Below are 22,749 nucleotides of genomic sequence, written 5' to 3' on the forward strand. Positions count from 1 at the left end.
GAGGAATGGCTTGCTTCAGTACAGTGAGCCAAGTTTGATGGGAACTTTCTTAATTGTGATGGCTATGTGTTGGTCAAATCTGAGTTTGTTGTCAATTGTCACGCCAAGGAGTTTTGTATGTTTAACTGGTTGGATGACTGTGCTGTTTGCTGAGAGACTGGTGAAAAGAGGTGTGGTCGGTAATTGTTTGCTACTGGTAAACAGCATTAACTGCGTCTTTTTGGGGTTGAGGATTAGTTGTGATTTACTTAGATATGTTTCTATATCATTAAAAGCTTGTTGGGCTACTATTTGGAAGTCTGGTAAGGTATCCGTTGAGCAGATTAAAATTCAGTCATCTGCATACTGAACTACTTTAGCATGTGTTGCGGATGAGGCTAGATCATTGAAGAAGATGGTGAAAAGAAGGGGTCCTAGTATGGACCCTTGGGGGACTCCGACCAAGACTGGCAGAAGTGGTGAGAGTTCGGATTTCCATCGTACCGCTTGTTGTCTGTCAGAAAGATAGCTTAGGAACCAGGAGTGGGAAGTCTTTGATAGGTTTAGTGAGGCAAGAGTACTAACGAGTTTCTGATGGGAGACTGTGTTGAACGCTTTTGACATGTCTAGGAAGATTGATGTTACTTGTTGGTTTGATGGTGTTAGAGAAATTAATTAGGACTGTGGTGTGCTGTGTTTAAGTCTGAAACCGTGTTGGGAGGGAGAGATAAGGTTGTGAGATAACAGGTATTGTAGTAATTAAGTGTGGACACATTTTTCCAGAATTTTGACATGGAGGAAATGATGGCTATGGGTCTGTAATGGTTTAATTCTGTTGATGTTACTCCTTTATGTAGAGGGGTGATATAAGAAATTTTCCATAATTTTGGGACATACTGTTCTGCTATAGACCCATTTACCAGAATAGAGATAGGCAGAGCTATGGCATCAACTGAAAGTTTGAGGTACTCATTGGGGAGTTGGTCAGCTGCTAAGGAAGGTGGTTTCAGTTTTTAAGCATTATTCTTATGGTGTTAGTTGGGACAGGTTTGAAGTCAAAAGAGCTGTTAGTTTCCACATTAGATAGAAGAGACTGTGGGGTGGAATCATTCCCTGTAACTAAGGAGAGGAAGGAGAGGATGGTGTTTATAATGTAGGTGTTGATTTGTGAGGTAATACTCATGCTTTGGTTATTGGTTGTTGGCTCTGGGGTTGTAGCTTTACCTGGGTGGAGGAATGAGTTAACTGATTGCCAGAACTTTTTGGGATTGTTTTCATATTTGTTTTGCATAGATGTATAATATGTTTTTTTTGTCTAGTTTGAGGTTTTTTTTTTGTTTGCTTGCGGAACTGCTGGTATGCTAGCAGAGTTTTATTGTCTTTTTGTTTTCTGGTATTGAAACTAGGTTTTGTCCCTTAGTTTTTGAAGTCTAATGCTTTCTTTTGATATCCAGGGCAATCTCTTATTTTTAACACAAATGTATGAGTTGGTGCTAAGCTATTTAGAATAGCTAGAAATGTGTCATCGAAGTATGTTATGGCCTGGTCAAGTTGGAGATGACGGAGTGGTGTCCAGTTACATTTAGTGAGCATGTCTAAGAACGCTTTGTTGGAGAAGTTTTTGGTATTTCGTACGACTTTCTAAACTACGGTTCTGGGTGGGTTGAGCTAATGATGGATTAAGTAGGTAGGTTTATGGTCACTTAAATTATTTGGAAGGCATCCAGAGAAATAGTTGTGGGTGGCACTGTTAAGTGACCAATCTAAGATAGATTCCCTTTTGCTATGTTTATCTATTTGAATGGAAAACTGGATTGTTTGGGAGAAACCATGTAGATTTATGAAGGTGGAGAAGTTATCAACAGTGCAAGTGTTCCAGTCTAAGTTGAATTCGCCTGTGATAATGGTTTCATGGGTGTAGTCTGAGGCTGTCCAGGCTATGGGTTCCTCAATGGCAGTGGGAGTATTGTTGGGAGGTATGTTAAGTGGCTGTTATGCTAATATTTTTCTTTGGGTTGATTCTGAGCCATGTTACTAGGACTTCAAAGTTGTTAGCATAAGGGTATTTTATGGGTAGGTAGTCTATGCTTAGGTTAGCTTTGTAGAAGATTGCAACCACCCTTTTTCCTGATCCTGTCTAACCTGTGTACGCTATAATCTTGTGGGAGTATGTATGGGTCTTTTATATGCGGTTTTAGCCAAGTTTCTGTTGCTATTAGAATGTCTGTTAAGTACTATGCAATGACTGCATGAAAGCTTGCTATTTTGTTAACTAGGCTTCTAAGGGTTGAATGGTTGCCATGATGGTATGTTGTGCAGTATGTGGCCTGGGACTGGGGTGTATATCATCACTACGGATAATCTGTGATAATATACATGCATGTTTGTGTGACAATTTGGAGAGTATGTGAAGGTGTTTGCTGAAGTGGTTAGTGGTATTGCTGACAACTACATGTTTGAAGTGGGAGTATGCAATATGTATGTATTTGTATAACTGGGAGGAGATGGCAAGGTAGGAGAGTGAGGAGTGGATGGTATTAGTATAATATAGTGTGGGGGTATGGACATGTATCTGTAGGTGAGTGTCGGATGTTAGATATTATGCGGACAGCAGTAGGGTATAGAGTGAGGGAAGGAGAAAGAGCATGGTGTGCATTCTTTTTAAATGTTAGGTTATCTGGATGGTGTGATGAAGATGTAGGGACAGAGTGATGATGGTGTAGTGTGGTGGGAGTAGAGCAAGTACAGTTATACTTAAGTTGTGTGAAGACAGGGAGAAGTGCTGCAAATAGTATATTGGTTAACTGAGGTGTGATTAGTGTATGGAGGGTGATTCTAGATTGGGAGAAGTTAGGGGAGTGGTAAGTGTTGGTATAAATCTAGGTGATGTGGGGGGGTATGGGGATAAGGTAGGGGAGTGGAGTGAGCCCAAGCATAGTGAGGGCAAATGGAGTGGGCTGGCCCCCCTCACAGAAGAGTGCAAAGAAAAACAATCAGTATGAGAAGTGGAAGCCTTGGAGCTGTAAGGTAAGTGAAAGCAAGGAAGAGACAGGGGCAGAAAGGTAGGAGTGTAAGCAGATAGTTGCAGAAACACTACTTTTATGGTCTTGGTGTGTAAGTAAAACAAAGGAAGGCAAATCTATCTGGGGACAAAATACACCAAGTAAATGGTACAAGCCTTACTTTACAAGCATTCAATGGGGAGGCAGATTTACAGTGCCTAATTTCTTCACACCCACTTGTCTCCCAGATAAATTAATTCAACTCTTTATTAATTGGTGTCCACAACTTCTCCTCTGGTTGTTAAAAATATACCTGATCCATGTATAAAATTTAAGGAACTAAACATTTTCACTGCTTGTATCTCACTACCCATATCAATAAACGAGTGTTTCTAGTGAAGCCCATTTTTACTCCTGCTGCCTGGCAACCTTAAGGTCTTTCAGTCTATCTGTCCATTTGGTGTCTTCATTGGGTAAGACTCAACAGATAGGAGTTATATATGCAGCCAAGAGAGGTGGTTCAAAGCTTTTTTTTCCACTATTGCACCCAGCCTAACCACATACATTTGATAAGGCACTTTAGAGGAACATGAAATAAGCCAACTGCAGATAAGTACTCTTACTTCTGTATGGGGAAATTGTCCAAGCAGGTCTGCCCCTCACCTGCAAAAACCTTCCCAATTGTCAACCATCCTAAAAAGCTGCCACTAATATTAAAAACCTTCAGAAATCAGAATAGCACTAATACTGATAAACTCAGAACATTTCCTCACAGCCCTCAACTGGAACCATACACTTTCCATACAAGACCCTAATACAGCAACTACTAACCTAACCAACTTTCTACTTCAGCCGCAACTGCTAGACAAATTTTTCCCAGTTATCCACAGGCTTTATACACTCACCAAAATTGAATGGCTATCCACTGAAGTCAAGCATACTTAAACTCTAAGGAATGAAGTATGACAAAAATGGAAACAAACACTCAAGGTACAAAAGAAAGCTCCCAACAAAGAAACAAATTATCCTTCATTACAGGATGAAAACCTTCATTAAACTCTGTCTGTAAACACCATTCAGTCTGGAATAAAAAACTATTCTCCAGAAGATTTCCTTAAAGAATTTAGCAATCTCCCATCAGTAAACTCCATACCTCCAACAGATCATGCATTGCACAATCTACCTCCATTCATCCCCCTCTTCCATGTCAAGTGCATAGATCTCAGTCATCTCTATTCTACTTAAAAATACTTTCACTGAAACTCCTCAGGACCTAACAATCTCTCATCCATATATCACTAAAGAGAAGATCTATGTCCTCTCCATCCCACATAAATAATTTGTGCCTCAAACACAACATCTTGCCATGGATTTGGAAAACTGATCTATTTACACTACTCCCAAAGCAAATTAACCAAAAGATATCTCTCACTTCCACCTAACACCCATCCTCCCACTTCTGGACAAATGTCTAGAAAAGATAGTCTACATCCAGCTCTCTCTCTCTCTCTCTCTGTGTATATATATATATGTATATATATGTATATATATATATATATATATATATATATATATATGGTTCTACCTGTGTTAGTCGAAACGCCACAAGACCGACAAGCGAATCGCGAGGCCCAGAAGATCGACAGTTCAGAAGACCGACGCGACGGATGAAAACACTGACGCCGAGGATGCCGACATGGGAAAAGGCTGTGTAAGTATGTGGTAGTGACGGACGTTTGGGTGCGAGTAAGGTAAGTGTGGATATTGACGGTGTGTGGGGATAGGGGCAGGTTAAGTGAGTTAGGGTTAGGGAGCGGGTCAGGTAAGTGTGCGGTAGTGATTGTGTTTGGGTTAGGGGCGGGTTAAGTGAGTTAGGGTTAGGGAGCGGGTCAGGTAAGTGTGCGGTAGTGATTGTGTTTGGGTTAGGGGCGGGTTAAGTGAGTTAGGGTTAGGGAGCGGGTCAGGTAAGTGTGCGGTAGTGATGGACCTTAGGGTTAGGGTTTGGGTTAGGGTTGTAGATAGTTGTGTATGTGAGGTTTAGTGTGGGTTTGTAGGGATTTTGGTGTGCTTGTGTTGTGTGTGTGGTTTTTGGACAGGGAATGTGTTTTGTTTGTTGATTGTTGTGATTATGGTGTGTGCAGTGTATGAGGTTTCGTGTTTGTGTACCGTCGGTTATTTCGTTGTCGGGCATGTGGGGTTTTGTGTTTTTGCACTGTCGGTTATGTGGTTTCGGTGATTGCGTTGTCGGTCTTCTGGCGTGTCGATTATGTGAGGTAGAACTATATATATATATATATATATACACACACACACATATATGTGCATGTATGTATATGTGTATATATATATATATATATATATATATACACACACACATATATGTGCATGCATGTATGTATATATATATATATATATATATATATATATATATATATATATATATATATATATATATATATATATATATATACAGATATATATATATATATATATATATATATATATATATACAGATATCCAACAGTGCAACCTGCACTCCTTCAAACAGCATGGATTCTGAGGTTTTGTTCTAAGTAGAATCTAAGTTTTCTGTGCACATCTAAGGAATGCAGAATCCATTCCCCTTTGTTCTGTGGATTAGGAAAAAAGGTTGGCAAATGTATGGACTGATTGAGGGTCACACTGGATACCACCTTGGGCATGAAGGAGGGATTGGTCCTGAGGGACACCCTGTCTGCATGAAAGATGATGAAAGGCTTAACTGCCATGTGGGCCTGTAATTCAGATACCCTTCTTGCTAAAGTGATTGCTAAAAGGAAAGCTGTTTCCAAGAAAGGAATTTTAAGTCTGCAGTGGCAGCTGGCTCGAAAGGAGGAAGGGTGAGCTTTTCCAATACAAAGTTGAGGTCCCAGGTTGGAGTTGGAGCTCTCCTGGGTGGTCGTATATTTTTGGCCCCTCTGAGGAACTGCTTAAGTAGTGGATGAGAGAAGAGGGGTGGTTCTGTGTTATAATGAGCTGAGATGGCTGAGGTGTGAATTTTGATGGAAGAAAAAGGACAGGCTCTTATGAAGCATATCAGTTAAGTATTGTAAAATCTGAGGTAAATTGAGCACTGTTGTGCTCATCCCTTGAGCTTGGTTCCAGGCATAGAATCTTTTCCATTTTTCTATGCAAGACTTTCTGGTACTAGGCCTCATTGTCTCTAAAATGATATCCATCACTGGTTTACTTATGGATGGTAAAGGAGAAATTATGTAATTAGCCAGGCTGCTAGATTCAGTATTTGAAGTTGAGGGTGCAGAATTTGGTTCTCCTGCTGAGACAATAGAGTAGGAGTCTGAGGCAGGTGCCATGGGGCCCACAGTGACACACTGCGCAAGAGGGGGTACCAGTGTTGGTGTGGCCAATCTGGTGCAATCAAAATCGTCCTTGGTTTGTCTTGTTTGATCTTTAGTAGTACTTTGGGGAGTAGAGGCAGAGGAGGAAAGGCATAAACTGATAGGTTTTTCCAGCTGAAGGACAAAGTATCCACTTTCCAAGCTTGTTTGTGGGGAGTCCTTGTGCAGAAATTGTCCAACTGATAGTTTTGGGGGGAGGCAAACAGGTCTATATCTGGGCTGCCCCAATTGCTTGTCAATATGTTGAAAAAAAAGAAGTTATGTACCTACCATAATGTTCCATGTTAGTTGTCTTCTTCTCACCTTCTTTCTTGCTGGTTGGGTTCGGAGCCGATCCTCGGCTCCGACTCGGCCATCTTCAAAAGCTCGAGAGCTGCTTACTGGCTCGAGGCCACCCCCTATCCCATGATGACTGGCGCTAGATACCCAAATCTCGTTTGGTAAGTCTAACTGTCAATATAAAAAGGAAAGAATCCTATCCTATAATATATAAAGCCTATCAGTGAGGCTACTAGGCAGAGAGAACAGCCAGAGAAGACTCAGCCAGTGAAAAACCATAAAGAACTCTTCTCGGTCCACTAGGATAGGGAGATGGAGGGTGGGACGCAAGAAAGAAGGTGAGAAGAAGACAACTAATATGGAACGTTATGGTAGGTATATAACTTCTTTATGTTAAGTTTTCTATCTCGCCTTCATTCTTGCTGGTTGGGACAGCGTCCCTAGCACCTAAAATCCTGGGTGGCTCATCGGAACAAACTCTTCAGAACCGTGGAACCAAAATCAGCTCTGCTCCTGGAGACCACATCCACTTTATAATGTGAAATGAAAGTATGTGGGTTGGCCCACGAAGCAGCTGCTCAAATAGATTCCATGGGCAACCTAGCCTGAAAGGCCACAGAAGTGGCTAAAGCTCTGGTGGAATGACCTTTTGGTTTGACAGGAAACTCTTTATTCCTCAGTTGACAGATAAATGTGATAATCGTAGTCAACCACCTAGATAAGGTTACTTTTGCGACTGGAAGACCTTGTTTACCCTGAGCATGAGAGAGAAAGAGTTGGTCCGACTTCCTGATGTCTTTAGTTCTGTGCAAATAAAAGCGTAGTTGCCTATGAACATCTAATTGATGTAATTTACATTCCGCCCTGTTGGAGTGGTTGGGAAAAAAACACAGGAAGGTCTATGGTCTGATTCAAGTTATTTTCTGAAGAAACCTTAGGAAGGAAGGAAGGGTTAGTCCTGAGGGTAACCCTGTCATTGTGGAACACTAGATACGGAGGACGGATACAAAGAGCCTGAAGTTCCGAAACACTTCTGGCTGAAGTAATAGCTACCAGAAAGAGGGTTTTCCAAGATAAAAACTTCAAGGAAGGTTGCAGTTTCGAAGGTGGGAAAAATCAGAGAAGCTAAAATCAAATTTAGATCCCACTGAGGAGGAGGATCTCTCACTGTGGCCCTGAGCAGGGTGGTCCCCTTGAGAAAGGCTTTACAAAGCTTATGAGACATATTATTATTTTCCGACAGGCCAATGTGAAAATTTGAAATTGCAGCTAATTGAACTCTAACTGCAGCGGAAACGGAACCAGCATGAAAGAGTTCCACAAGAAATTCCAAAATATGGTGTACAGGGGCTGAAAAAGGGTCTATACTCTTGGCCTCTGCCCAGGAAGAAAAACGTTTCCACTTACTAGTGTAAGTTTTTCTAGTCGTAGACTTGTGCGACAATAAGATAATTTCGCGCACAGAGGGGGAGATATCAGGAAGCCTTGCTAATGTTGGAAGTAGAGCAACCAAGCAGTGAGCTGAAGAGATTGCAGGGATTGATGAAGCCCGCCTGACTGATGGATCAGGAGGTCTGGAACTAGGTCCAGAGTCCAAGGCTGAGAAGATGACGATGCAGGAACGGGAACCATATCTGTTGAGGCCAGTACAGAGCAATGAGGATCATTTTGCAACCCAATGCGGTAGCTTTCTGTATTAGCTTGGGAATTAAGGGAAACGGAAGGAATGCATAAAGAAGTCCCTGAGGCCAATCGTGGACTAGAGCATCTCTGGGAGAATGTCCGGGAAGTGGAAGGAGAGAGAAGAAATTGCTGCACTTGCTGTTGAAGGGAGTGGCAAAAAGGTCGCAGCAAGGTTGACCCCATTTGCGGAAGATTTGGTCCGCAACTACCTCATTCAGAGACCACTTGTGAGGCATGAGAATTGCTCTGCTGAGCCTGTCTGCTATGACGTTGTACCTCCCAGGGATGTGCGTTGCAATCAGAAACCGTTGGAAAGAGATCACCCATTGACAGAGTCTGAGTGCCTCTCGACATAGGGAGTAGGACATGGTTCCGCCCTGCTTGTTGATGTACCATACTACCGACATATTGTCCATTTGAATTGCAATGGTCCCGGTAGGAAGAGAATCCTGAAGAGCTTGCAATGCTAGAAGCACGGCCCTCATCTCCAGGACATTTATATGCAGATGGTACTCGTGAGGTTGCCAGATGCCTTGGACTGTCCTGCCCTGATAATGCCCCCCCCCCCCCCTATCAGGGAGGCATCAGTGGCTACCGTAGCAACTGGAGGTGATGGGACAAAGGGTCTGCCTCAAGGCACTGATGTGGAGACCATCCACCATGCAAGGTGCTTTTTGCATGCTTTTGTGATCATAATCATGTGAGACATAGGAAGCTGTTGGAAGGACCATTGGGTGAAAAGAAGCCACTGGAGAATCCTCATGTGAAAACGAGCTAGAGGAACAAGCACGATTGCTGCTGCCATAAGACCTAGAGATTGGAGGATGAACCTGGCTTGAATTCTTCTGCATGCTAATAAAACCTGCACATGTTGGCGAATCACTTGTATTCTGTCTGGTGGAAGGCTCGTCAACATGTCTTTTGTATTTAAATTTGCGCCTATAAAGGTGATAGACTGACAGGGTGACAATGCAGATTTTTCAAAATTTATTGCGATACCTAGCCTGGAGCAAGTCTGGATAGTGTAGTCTCTGGCAGAAGTTCATGCCTGGTGGAAGCAGTGAGGAGCCAGTCATCTAGATATGGAAACACCTGGAATCCTAACCGTCTGAGATGAGCGGTAACTACTGCCATACATTTGGTGAACACCCTGGGGGCTGTGTTGAGACCAAGGGGCAGAGCTCTGAATTGATAATGACTGGCTCCCAGCCAGAAGCGGAGGAATCTTCTGGAGCGCCTGTCCATTTTGTCCAGATCCCTCCAGGGACGGTACCATGGAAGGGATCGGAGCCGATGACAGAACTGAAGGACAAGGTATCGGAGCTGACGGTTCCACGACTCGAACCCCAACGAACTCTGGCTCCAAGCTCAAAAGAGTCGGAGGAGGAATATCTGTAGATGTGGGCGGAGCTGATCCCTGATGAGGGGGACTGGACAACATTTTTGCCAGGGCCTGCGATTTTAACAGTCTACTGACCACTCTTTCCACGTCATGGCCTGAAAGTCTCGAGGACCGAGAAGAGTGGTATGAGTGGTGACTACACTCCGATAGAGCAAAGGTGATCTCGGAGCCGAATGTATCGACTCCAGAGAAGGAGACCTAGACCTTTTTTGACTCCCAGTTGGCTCCGAGGAACGTGTCGGAGCTGACCGGGAGGGAGAAACCTCGGTTCCAGCCGGAACCAAGATAGACGGTACAGTATCACCTAGCGATGGCTCCGAATTGGGAGCCGAAGGATTAGGTGTCCTAGAAGATTTAACTGGCTGAGCCTTAGCCGGTGAATCTTGCGGCTTAAGTAAACCCCTCAGGATCAACTTATTTTTGCGCTCCTGCAGAACTCAGACTAAAAGCATGGCAAATTGAGCAAGAATCCTGCAGGTGCACGGCGCCCAGACAATAAACACAAGAAGTGTGCCCATCTGTCAGAGACATCTTCTGACAGCATGAGTCACACTTCTTGAATCCGGACGGCTTGGGATCCTTGGACATCCTGAAAGGAAACCAAGAAAAAACACAGAAGTTAAGGTTATAATACAAAAAACACAATAACTACTACTACCAGACCTATAGGCAAGTATAACTAAACTAGCTAACAGATACTATAAACACAAAATTATTAATTATTTTTTTTTTTTTTAGAGAGAAAGACAGAAAAGGTCATCCTCTAACTTAAACGGAAACCTTCTGAGGTAAGGAAAGGGGCTGGAAGGGGGAGAGGGGAAACTCTCTAATTAAAACGAGTTTCTGAAATAGAGAGGGGATTCAGATAGAAAAACACTAAAATACAATAGTTATAACTAACAAAGGGAATTCTACACTAAACTAACAATTTTTATGACAGAAAAACTAGTAATATGTTTTATACGACCTCAGCCAGCAGAACAACCTCGCAGCAGAAGCAGCAAACGAGATTTGGGTATCTAGCGCCAGGCATCGTGGGATAGGGGATGACCTCGAGCCAGTAAGCAGCTCTCGAGCTTTTGAAGATGGCCGAGTCGGAACAGAGGATCGGCTCCGAACCCAACCAGCAAGAATGAAGGCGAGAAAGACAACTTAACATCATTGGTTCGTTTCCACTCGTGTGGGTTCATAAGGTTTCTGCTTAGCTCGTCTGCCAGTGTATTTAGTTTTCCTGGCAGGAATTGAGCTTGTATATGTACTTGATAGCTAAGGGCTGGGTTCCACAATGCCATGGCTAGTCGACAGAGGGCCCCCCCGCTTGTTTATGTACCACATAACAGTGGTGTTGTCCGTCTTTATCATTAATTGTCCTGGAAGAATGTGGTCCTTGAAGGCTGTTAGAGCATTCTGTACAGCTAACATTTCTTTTTGACTGATATGCAGGTGCATTTAACTTGGGTTCCATTTGCCATGAATGCACTTTACTGCCAGGTGGGCCCCCCATGCATAGTCTGATGCGTCTGTTAAGGTATGGGCGGCAGGGGGTAGTGTGAATGGTAGTCCCTGTTTTGGTGGCAGGCCTCTTCCCACCAAAGGAACTCTAGGCGTAGGCAAGGTATGAGAGGAATCATTGCTTCTAGATCCTGTGAATGTTGACAACATAGGCTTTTGAGATACCATTGCAGTTTCTTCATATGCAGTCCTGCATATGGAATTAGAAGAATGCAGGAGGCCATGAACCCCAAGGCTTGCAGTATTTGCCTTGCAGATAACTGGGTTTTTGTGGCCACTTGTTTGAAGTAGGTTGTCAAATGAATCAGTTTCTCTGGCGTGAGGAAAACCATCTGGGAAGTTGTATTGTCAGTAACCTATGAACAAAGGCCAGATAATTCAAAAGTATTTCCTGGCTTTTGCCTGAATTAGACAATCATCCAGATATGGGTATATTTCAATATTTCTTTGCCTGCAGAATGCAATGACTGGAGCTAGTCACTTTGTGAATACCCTGGGCACAGCAGATAAGCCAAAGGGCAGTGCACAGAACTGATAGTGCATGTAGCCTGCTTTGAAGCGTAGGTATCTTCTGCAAGACCCCCTGAAAAGGATGTGCAGGTATGCTTCTTTTAAATCTAGTGTTGCCAGCCATACATCTTTGCCTAGCATAGGAAGCAGTTGGTGAAGAATCAGCATATTGAATTTTGGAATCACTAGAAAAGTATTTAGAGCTGAAAGGTCCAGGATAGGACGCCATGTATTGCCTTTTCTGGGTTCCAGGAAAAGTCTCGAATAGAACCCTTGTCCTTTTTCCTCTTCTGGTACCAACTGAATAGCCCCCATGTTTAATAGAGAGAGTACTTGATTTTGGGCCTCTGCCCACTGATTTGGGGGTAGATCTGGCCACCCACTTGGTCTTGATAAGGTGTGAAAGTGAAATCTGTATTCTTGGGACACTACATTTAAAACCCATTTGTCCTGGGTAATGAGTTCCCAGTTTTTGGCCTGCAGACCAATCTTTCCACCTAAAGGAGCACTCTGTTGGGAAGTGCTTGGAAGTTTTAGAAGCAAGTCATTGAGACTGTTTTCCTTAGGGGGGAGTCTTACTACTCTCTGATTTAGGTGCGGAAACCACCCACTGCTTAGTCTTGTGTGTCCCCTGGGTCTGAAACCTGGGGTTCCTGCTATGTCTGGGTTTGGCTTGAGAAGACCTTAAAGAAGCTGGAAAGGACCAATTCTTAGAAGGCCAGTGCCTACTAAATCTAGGAGGCTGAACTTGTAAGAAATCTTTAACAGTTTGCATAGATTTAGGTTTATCTTCCATCTTTTTAAGAACTTCCTCAGCCTTGTTGCCAAACAGGCAGTCCTGATTTAAGGGGGCATCCAGCAATTTAGCTTTAACATGATCAAGTAAAGATTGCTCCTTAAGCCAAGCATGCCTTCTGAGCACAGAACCAGTAACAGCAGCCCTGCAAGAGGCCTCTAATGAATCAAATCTACATTGCAAAATATGTTTTCCAACCTTTTCGGCAGAGTGCATTAAATCCTGTAATTCTTTATTTTCCGCACAGTCAGGAATCAACATCATTTTCTGTTTAAGCAATCCAATAACATGCTGTTGATACTTTAACATATGAAACTGGCAGTTTAAAGCCCTAATGGCCAAGGTTGCAGAAGTGTAAACATTCTTACCCCATCTATCCAGCGCCCTGGAGTCTCTATCAGAAGGGGTAGGATTTTCAGCAGTAGAAGCCTTAATGCCATTGGGTCATTGTGAATTAGTCTCTGGTTCCAAAATAGGATTTTTAAAAAGGAACTTGTGTGAATAAGGAGCCCTGTAATATCTGTCAGGTTTTCTGGGAGCAGGAGGCAAAGAATCTGGGGCCAAACTAGATTCCGAAAAAGCATCATCAACAATGTCTAATAAAGGAGGAATAGCTAAAGGCCTATGCTGAGGCAAGAGTAAGAAATCCCTAGAATCTAGATCAGAAGATTCATAAACAACTTCAGTCCTAGGTCTCTTAGAAGGGGGAGGTGCTCTGCCTCACATGGACTCTTTTTTGAATCAGAAAAATCCTGGCTTTCCCAGTGAAAATGCTCCCTTAGAGTATGTAAGGTTTCACCAAAAGAAAAATCCTCTGGAGGGGAAGCTGAAGGAAAAGAGTCCTCTGCATCAGGATCCTCATAAGTAGATAAGGGCCAATCCAGATCATCAGAAGAATCAGAAAAATCAGAATCTAGATCAGAAGATTCATAAACAACTTCAGTCCTAGGTCTCTTAGAAGGGGGAGGCTGGCTTCCCCTGATTAAAGTTATAAGATCTTCAGCCATTCTTATCATTTGTTTTATAGGCATAGAGGCCTGAGCATGTGGCTTGGGCGTCTGTTTTTTTAGGCATGGTTTGAGATTTAGGCCTAACAGAAGAAGGAGGCATTGGTTTAATATGCAAGTCCGTAGGCCTGAATACACCCTCAGAAGCCGGTGCCTGCACAGCAGCTCCGGACCCATCCAATGTAGAGACATCCACAGGTTCCATAGTTGTAGCATCTCGCGGCATACCGGACTCTGAATGGGTCTCAGTAGTGGCTTGCGAATCAGAAGCAGTGGGTATCAGGGACTGCAAAAGCACCTCACTGAGTATCGGCGACTGGCTTAGGAGAAGCGTCGTCGACAGTTTTGGACCTCGGCAGCCTGTCTCTGTCTTTATCCTTGTGTTTTTTCGGAATCCCGGTAGTCGGATGGCTAACTGACGACATTTCTGGATAATTAAATCGATAACCGAAATATTTAGAGGCAAAAATAGACCGATGACGGATAGTGCGTTGATTAAATAAAGCATAGAACCGACAACATGGTACATCGTGGTCAGGGCCTAGGCAAGAAATACAGTACGAATAGGTTCATAGGTTTATACTAGGCTATCTGCCCTAAGGCATTTATAAGCCTAGCCCAAAGTTTTGTGGCTTACGCCACCCCTTATATGAAAAAATATTGTACCCATTAGTTTGTTGTGCCTCTGAACAGCAGTGACACAGAGATGATTCCCGGGGTAAACCTACGATCTCCCATCCACAGGTCAAGATTTCTCTTGAACAGAGCCAGCGAGGTGCTCTGCCTCACATGGACTGGGATTTTATTCCACAGCATAGGGAGTCTCTGAGTGATAAATCTATCCCTCCAGCACGTCCTATTTATATCCGTGCTAAGGTTTAAGTCGCTTGCTCTAGTGGTTTTGTTGGATTTGGATTTTTTTGAGGTGGAGCATGTCCATCAATTCCGGGTTGGACATGGCCTTGTATGTCAGGCACATGTCACCTCTGAGCAGACGGTATGCGACTGAATAGAGCTGGAGTTTCTTCAATCTGGCAGCATATGACAGATTTTGGAGTCCCTTTATTCTTTTGGTGAGGAACTTTTGGGGTCTCTCCAATTGCTGCAGATGTCGGGTGAGATACATCCCGAAAGGGGCATTGTACTCTATCATTGGTCTGATAAGTGAAGAGTACAGGGGAACAATGACCTCACTAGATCTGGATGTGAATCCCTTCATGATCAGGTGGGCAATGTAGAAGGTCTTTCTAACCACTTTAGCAACGTGAGTGTCAAAAGAAAGGCCACTGTCAACCTAGGTCCCCAGGTCCCTGATAACCTCTTCTGTACTTAGTGGATTGCCACCTATATGGTAGCTTGGGAAAATCTTTGAGGTATTTGCTTTCCACAAGTAATGCAATTATTAACTTTTACTGACATCGATAAGGAGCAAGAAAAAGTTTCCCCAATGGGGTACTCAGCTTTAGTTGAAGACTTTGGCTCTGAAACTCAAAAATGAAAATTTCAGGAGTCAGACGACCGGCACTTGCGAACTGCTTCTGCTTCGGGCATCGCACGGCAAGAAAGACTGGTGTAATGGCGTCGGCTGCATGTTTTATACCCCTGGCGACCTGACGTCATGGAAGAAGGGACAGCAACCAACGCAGGACCCAAGGCTTTGTTAATCAGGCCGACTAAGGGTTACTGCAAGCAGATAACCCAAAAGTGATGACTGCAACAGTGAAACATGAAGAACATCTGCATCATCCTAGAAAAATCCAAATGACTACCCATAAAACAAAGACTTAACCAACTTTTAGCATCCCAATGGTACAAACTACTCCAAGCTCAGCACACATACTCCTCTAGTAACTAGACTACATAAAAAAACGTCTTCATACAACCTGGGATACTACTCACCAGCGACATCAACTCTCATTTCCCCTAGAATCTAACTCCACAGCACTGCACATGCTTTCTTCGCTCTGACACTTACTCTTTGGCAAGCTCTCCCCATCAGCATAAAGGAAATCAAAATTTATTCCAAATTCAGAATGCAAATCTAAAAGCACTTCTTCATCCAAACCAACTGCACTTGCTTTATCATAGGATATATGACAAGACCTATCTCCTTTGCAAATCGCTGCTCCTCTCTCACGATTTACTGAAGATTGACCCACTTTATAAACTAATTTATGTTACACTCTGCATGACTGTACATTGCACTGTGCTTGTTCATTAGAATGTATGTATACAGGTTTTTTTTATGTGCAATCAGTCAAAGGTACTCTGTTGCTGCTACCATTTCTGCATTTTTATTTGTGAAATGTTTTGTAATTCACCTGAGCTAAGTCTGAAATTGGTTAGTACTGGTCACTGCACAACCCCGATAAACAAATGTAAATAAATAAACACAGGCATACAGTCAAAGAAGTTCCATAATGAAGCCAGTATAGACTGCAGGTCTGTAAATGTGGCAGGCTTAAATAGAGACTGTGACCCCAAAGCCAAATCTAAAGAGGAGTCCAATACTGTTCCCTGAAAAGTCAATGTATGGGATGGTCCCGCACGTCAATATGAAAAAAAAAAAAAATACCTCCAGGAGTTCTGTTTAGATGGGAAAATACACACACAACAATGTGTACAATTAGCTCCCTAACCAGTCACATGAACAGATATACTCACTTTACTAGAATTCAGTAACTTCTTTTGAGAATTTATGAATGTATAATGCACAGAAGACGGTCAAAACCACAATATTCAGCTGTGGACTTCTTTACAACAGTTTGAATATTAGGAACTGCATCCATGCAAGGTTTTCTAGGATAATATACTAAGAATAACAGCTGTCTGGAAAAGAGACCTTACAACTTACCCTTACAGTAAAAACAAAATCATTCAAGCATTCATTATATCCATTTTAACTTATTTAGAGTCATAGATATAGTCCAAACAAGAAAACCTCACCAAAGGCAACCGCTCACAGCAAACAGCAACACAAGTCCATATTTACTGCTTTTATTTTTGTACTTGCTGTTTTGTATCAGTGATGAATAAATACTTCTTCATACTTGTGGCAACTGCTTTTTATGGACTTGTGTTGTTATTTAGAGTCATGGATGATGACCTTCCCAGGATTGTTACATCTCTAGGTGCCCTCATAAAGTAGATAAAAAAACACTGCTGCTGTCTTTATATACAGAGCAACCCTTACCCTGACTGGTCCTGGAAAGCAATCACAAATAGCCTGCAAAAGGACAACTATACAGGAATCTCAACTGCTGACTGAAGTGGTAATTCTAGTGAAAGACTAGAATTAGAATTGGAAAGGCAAGGAAAAGAGCAAAGTATTACCTGAATATACTCCTTATTAGATGTTCAATTATTCTCTGTGTGACTCTTATTCTTTGAAACCATTGCAGCAGATCTATTGACTATTTGGCTTTACTATACAGGTCTGCCATTAAACTAGGCAGACGTTGGAAGACATATATGGTGTGAAATGATGGTGATGGAGTACAACAATGGATGACAGACAAGAATTAATACATATTATAAATCATACCTGGGTGTACACTGTGGACACAAAGTGGGTTGCAATCTTGAACAAAGGTTTACCTCCTTCTACCCATTTAATTTCTGGGCCAGAATGCTGCAAAATAACAAGTACAGATTAAGTGTATTAATTTACTTAACGTTTGTCTGTAAAGAAACTGATTACTTAACCCTATTTATTAGCTGAAAAGAGAATAAAACATTCAGGATCACTAGTCCACAATAGAACATTACTGAGTCATGTCTATGAATTCAAACACTTATGAGTAGTCTTTAAAGGCCATGACTTCTATATACAAAGTACACAAGAGAATATGTGAACTATACATCTTACGAAATTAACTTTAACACCTTTACTAAACTGTCACTTAAGACATAGGTACACATACATTAACAGAAAAGAAAACAAACCATATTAACATTTTTTCATTTACATACATTACATATATGTTTTCTTTCTTGATAACTCTTATTTTGCTCAGCATTACTTAAATTGCTCAATTCCTGCCTTCCCTAAAACCTGATTCCTCCTCCCGAACATTGCTTTACACGTATATGTATTGCTCCCAAAATTCAATTTATTTCTATGTAATTTGCTCCTTCGTTTTTCTAAAGATCTGAATTTCAGTTATTTTATCTCTTTTACAATATCCAATGCTTCAAATAAAGTTGGTGCCGATTTTGACTTCAATTTTCTAGTAACTGCCTTTTTTTGTCAGCCAACAGAATTAAACTTAATAAGGCCTTACTATGTCTAAGCAATTCAGATTTTGTGTCCCAGCTCAAAACAATAATTTCCTTAGTTACAGCCATGTGGTTCCCTGATATTTAGCTTAAGAAAATATATTGTTAATGTTGCTGTCCAAAGTGTGACGCAAGGTTATCCTTCACTCATTTATGGTAAAGAAGAGTACTGCTTATTAAATTACTCCCAATGGAATTTAGGTCACAAATAACACATACATTCTTAACATACAAGTTAAGTTAATGTGTCAGGAGATGCATCCTTTATGGGCCAATGATTGCATTCATAGGTGGCTACTCTGCTACTAGCCCAAAAATCATTTTAAGCAAAGCCAAGCTTATTCCAAATGTACCAAAATATTGCTGACATGTCAATATCCAAAAGAATTGAGGAATTATATGGTTACAAAAAAGGCTGCTCCTGTCCATTAGGGACATAGATGCACGCACTCGAAACTCTCCTTAGCATGGAGAACATCGATATCTGTGCAGTAACAGAAACCTGGTTCAAGGCTCCCGAGAGCACCCCAGCACTACCAGGTTATACCTCATACCATGTTTTTCGGCCCCAAATCTTGGACCGAACCACAAAAGGAGGGGGAGTATCAATATTCGTCAAAGATACCCACACCTCCAGGTTGGTGGCACAGCACGAAGCATCATAGACTATACATGTGCAACTAACAGTGGGTAAAACTGCCTTCCAGTTTATAGCCTGCTACAGACCACCCTCCCAAACCCAGGAACCCCACTCAGTCTTCCTGAGAACACTGGAAAATATGAAGGTCTCTCCAAACACCATTATATTGGCGACTTCAACTACCCAAACATAGACTGGGAGCATTACTCTAGCTCCAACACCCTAGCCCAAAGGTTCCTAGAATTTATAAATTCAAATGCTATGGAACAACTTGTTACCACTCCCACAAGAGTGGAAAACATACTGGACCTGATAATTACCAACATGGGGACTCTATGCTCCACACCAGAAGCGTATCCCTCACTGGTAAGATCAGACCATAAACTAATCCTACTAGATATTCACATCCCGACCCCAGCCCCTGCCCAGAAAACCACAGTGAAAAACTTCTCTAAAGCAAATTTCACACTCATCAAAACCGAGGTGGAATCCTTCAAAGCCCCGCGGGCCTGTGGAAAATACGGCCCAGACTGCAGAATCCTTTATAAACGCATTCTATGAACACCTTCAGGAATGCATGAATCATGCAATCCCAAACAAAACCAAGACCCAATCCTGCAAAGGCAGGCGTCCTGTCTGGAGGACCCCAGCCATAAACAAACTATAGAATAGAAGGAGGAAGCTGCTACATGATAGAGCAAAATCCCAAAAAGGGATCAGTATTAGCAAAAAACTACGGGCACTCATAAAATTGTCTAAGGCCAGCTTCAAGAGAAAAATTGCACATGACACTAAGGATAATCACAAGGCTTTCTTTAGTTATGTTAGGAACCTGGGTGGGACTTCCCAGATATGCTCAGAATTAGTCCAAAATGACAAAAAATACACTGAACCCACAGACATTGCCAACATTCTAGCTGACAGGTTCAGCGCAAACTTCTCCCCCCCTTCCCCACCAAAAGGGCAAATATCTATCCCAGCAGGGTGCTGCCCCCCTGACATCTCAGATGCTCAGGTAAGAGCTGCCCTCTCCAAAGCAAAAAACACAGCATTAATGGGACCAGATGGTGTCCTGGGCTGTGTCCTACATGAACTCCAAGAAGAACTAAACCCAAACATAAAACTACTGTTCAATCTCAGCCTTACTACAGGATATGTACCCAAAGAGTGGCGTACAGCAACAGTGGTCCCTCTCCACAAAGGTGGTGCCTCAATGGATCCTGGAAACTATTGCCCCATAAGCCTAACCTCATAAATAAAGATATTGGGGACCTACAGACACTGGATCCTACCCAGTTCGGCTTTGTTAAGGGCAGATCCTGCCTCTTAAACCTGGTTGATTTCTTTGAAACAGTCACCAAGGCCATTGACGAGGGGAAGGTGGTCCACACAGCCTACCTGGAACTCGCAAAAGCCTTCGATACAATACCCCACTTGGGCATTATAGATAAGCTCACCAGCTTAAATATAAACCCCTATGTCACTAGATGGGTTGCAAACTGGCTCAAGGACAGAACCCATATTGTTAGAATTGCTGGAGCCATGTCAGACTCCAAACCAGTTACAAGTGGCGTCCTACAAGGCTCAGTCCTGGGACCTCTCTTGTTTGGTATATATTTCTCGGAGGTACAGGACAACACGGAAGGACTGTGGCTGACCAAGTTTGCAGATGACTGCAAACTGGGCACCATAATCGACTCTCCAGCAGACACAAGCATCCTACAAAAGGGCATCATAGAAACAGACAACTGGTGCCAGAGCCATGGCCTCAAGCTAAACGCCAAAAAGTGTATAGTCATCCCCTTTGGCAAAAACAAAGTGCCCACAAATTACCACATAGATGGTAATCCAATAAGTACGGAAGAAGTAATTAGGGACCTGGGGGCCCAAGTTGATAGCAATCTCTCATTCGACAACCACGTGGCCAAAGTGGTTAGAAAAACATTTTATATAGCCCACCTAATCATGAAGGGATTCACATCTAGATTAGGGGAGGTCATCGTGCCTCTTTACTCATCCCTCATCAGGCCCATAATTGAGTACAATGCCCCTTTTGGGATGTACCTTACCAGACACCTGCAACTGGAAAGACCCCAAAAGTACCTCACAAAGAGGATCAAAGGGCACAAACAGATCCCATATGCTGCCCGGTTAAAGAAACTCCAGCTCTACTCAGTGGCATACCGCCTGCTCAGAGGCGATCTGTGCCTGACGTATAAAGCCATGTCCAACCCGGAATTAATGGACATGCTGCACCTCAGAAAATCCAAATCCCATTGAGCTACGCGCTCGAGAGACTTGATCCTCAGCAATGAAATAAATAGGACATGCTGGAGGGACAGATTCATAACCCAGAGGCTCCCTTCACTCTGGAATAAAATCCCAGTCCAGATTAGGCAGAGTCCCTCATTGACTCTCTTCAAGAGGAATCTTGATGAGTGGATGGGAGATCGTAGATTTACTCCAGGTATCACTTCTGTGTCACTGTTAGGCAGAGGCACAGTATACTAACCTCGAAAAAGGGCATAGCAAAATTCATTTAAAATGGGTGGCAAAAGCCAAACACACTCTGGCTAGGCTTGTAAATGCCCTAGGGCAGATAGCCTAGTATGAACCTATGAACAGGGGTTTGTACTGTAGCGCAGTTTTCCTTATGCAAGTTGTACCACTTCTCTGCCATCGTTCGTTTTGTAGTAAGTCTTGTAAGTATTGTACCTACCTTGCGGTAGCCACCTCTGGACTGTAATGCAGTTTTCCTTATTGAATTAATCTACTGGAGCTTTTTTCCCTAGGCCTCCACTGAAAATGAGCTCTTGTCAGCCCAGTGGACCTTCCCAGTAAACAAATATCATAAATAAATAAAGAAATTTACAATTTTGCATCCATTGGTCCAAGTTACATTTGAATATGGGTAGGGATAAGCTTTGCTTCCCATGGATGGAAGCCTTTTTCAGAAAAGGGTTAATCTGAGACACGTACTTGTTCCTCCAACATGTCCTGTTCACGCTGCAGATAAGGTTTAGGTCCTTAGTACATGTATTTCTGATGTTACTTCTTTTGTGGATTTGTAACAATTCCATCAGTGGGTGAATGCATGAAGCCTTGTAGACTAGGCATAGATCACAACACAGCAGTCTAAAAGAGATAGCGTACAGGGAAAGGGCTTGTGTCAAATTCACACTCTCAACCAATCAGAATCCAGCCTTTTTCCCAATTAGATCCAGAGCTCAGGGGACATAGCTCACAAATGTCAAAAATTTCAGATTGTCTGGATTTTTGCCTCATATTTTTGGACTGTTCCTCATAAAGTCTGGTTTTCTAGCAAATCAGTCAAGGTTGAAGTCATAAAAATGACAGACATTTGATACAGAGTCACATCATTCAAAAACTGTATGCTAATGCAAAAACTGTTATTCAATCAGCTTTCTATGTCTGTAACAACAATATATAAAATCTGTCGGCCTTTGTTCTCCCACCCCCTCCCCCCATATTATTTTTGGCTTTGATAAGAATTCTCATGGGTTGGGAGGTATGTCAGGGAGTATGCCTGCATTCAAAGACATCACAAGTCAGGATGTAATGAGCCAGCCAGTTCAACCACAACCAATAAGAAAAACATAATTCCTGGAAATCAGGGAAAAAATAAAGATATAGCATCTATATTGTTTACAGGCCTGCGAAACTCCAAAAACTGAAGATGGATGGAGAGGCCATCAAGCACAGACATATAGCAAGAGGTTATTAAAAAGTCTCCAAGGACAGTCTTTTCATAGATCAGCTGTTAGTGAAAGAATATGAATGCAGAATCAAAGACCCTCCATGGTGGACTGACAACTGTGATGAATCACAAGCAGTAAATTCATTAGGGTCAACTGAACCAGAGTAAAGTCAAAAAGCCAACTATCAGAAGACTTATTTCTGAAGTATAGGCAGAGCAATAAAGGAGGTCTAACATCACTACCAAGACGTATTGCCTGATGAAGGTGTGAAAAGATGACCAAGTGGCTGAAACAGGTATTTTTTTTCAAGCAAGCCCAGAAGCAGCTGTGACAGTAGCAGAATGGCTTTAACCTGAAGCATTTCCCAGTGGTTGGTGAGATGCTTCATAACAAAATTAATGCAGTTGGGAAACCCACTTGGAAAATATATCACTGCCAGCCCTTAACTCTCCAGAGTAAAGGAGATGGAAATCTGCTCAAACTTCTTCAAGTCATATACTCACCTCTAAGATGGTGTTGCATCCCCAGACAGTGAAAAATCATT

General features: G+C 42.5%; 1 protein-coding gene across 10 annotated transcripts in view; it reads right to left on the reverse strand.

Annotated features, from left to right (window-relative positions):
* DOCK9 (dedicator of cytokinesis 9) overlaps positions 1 to 22,749 on the reverse strand; it is a 2,508,686-nt gene that overhangs the window by 749,643 nt on the left and 1,736,294 nt on the right. For all 10 annotated transcript variants that reach the window (XM_044071294.1, XM_044071300.1, XM_044071298.1 and 7 more), the window contains exon 22: positions 17,113 to 17,199. In XM_044071294.1, coding sequence (XP_043927229.1) covers positions 17,113 to 17,199 — 87 coding nt within the window. The remainder of the gene's footprint in view (positions 1 to 17,112; positions 17,200 to 22,749) is intronic.

Source organism: Protopterus annectens, chromosome 5.part0, assembly GCF_019279795.1.
Source record: "Protopterus annectens isolate FY-2018-M chromosome 5.part0, PAN1.0, whole genome shotgun sequence".
NCBI classification, from domain to species: domain Eukaryota; kingdom Metazoa; phylum Chordata; order Ceratodontiformes; family Protopteridae; genus Protopterus; species Protopterus annectens.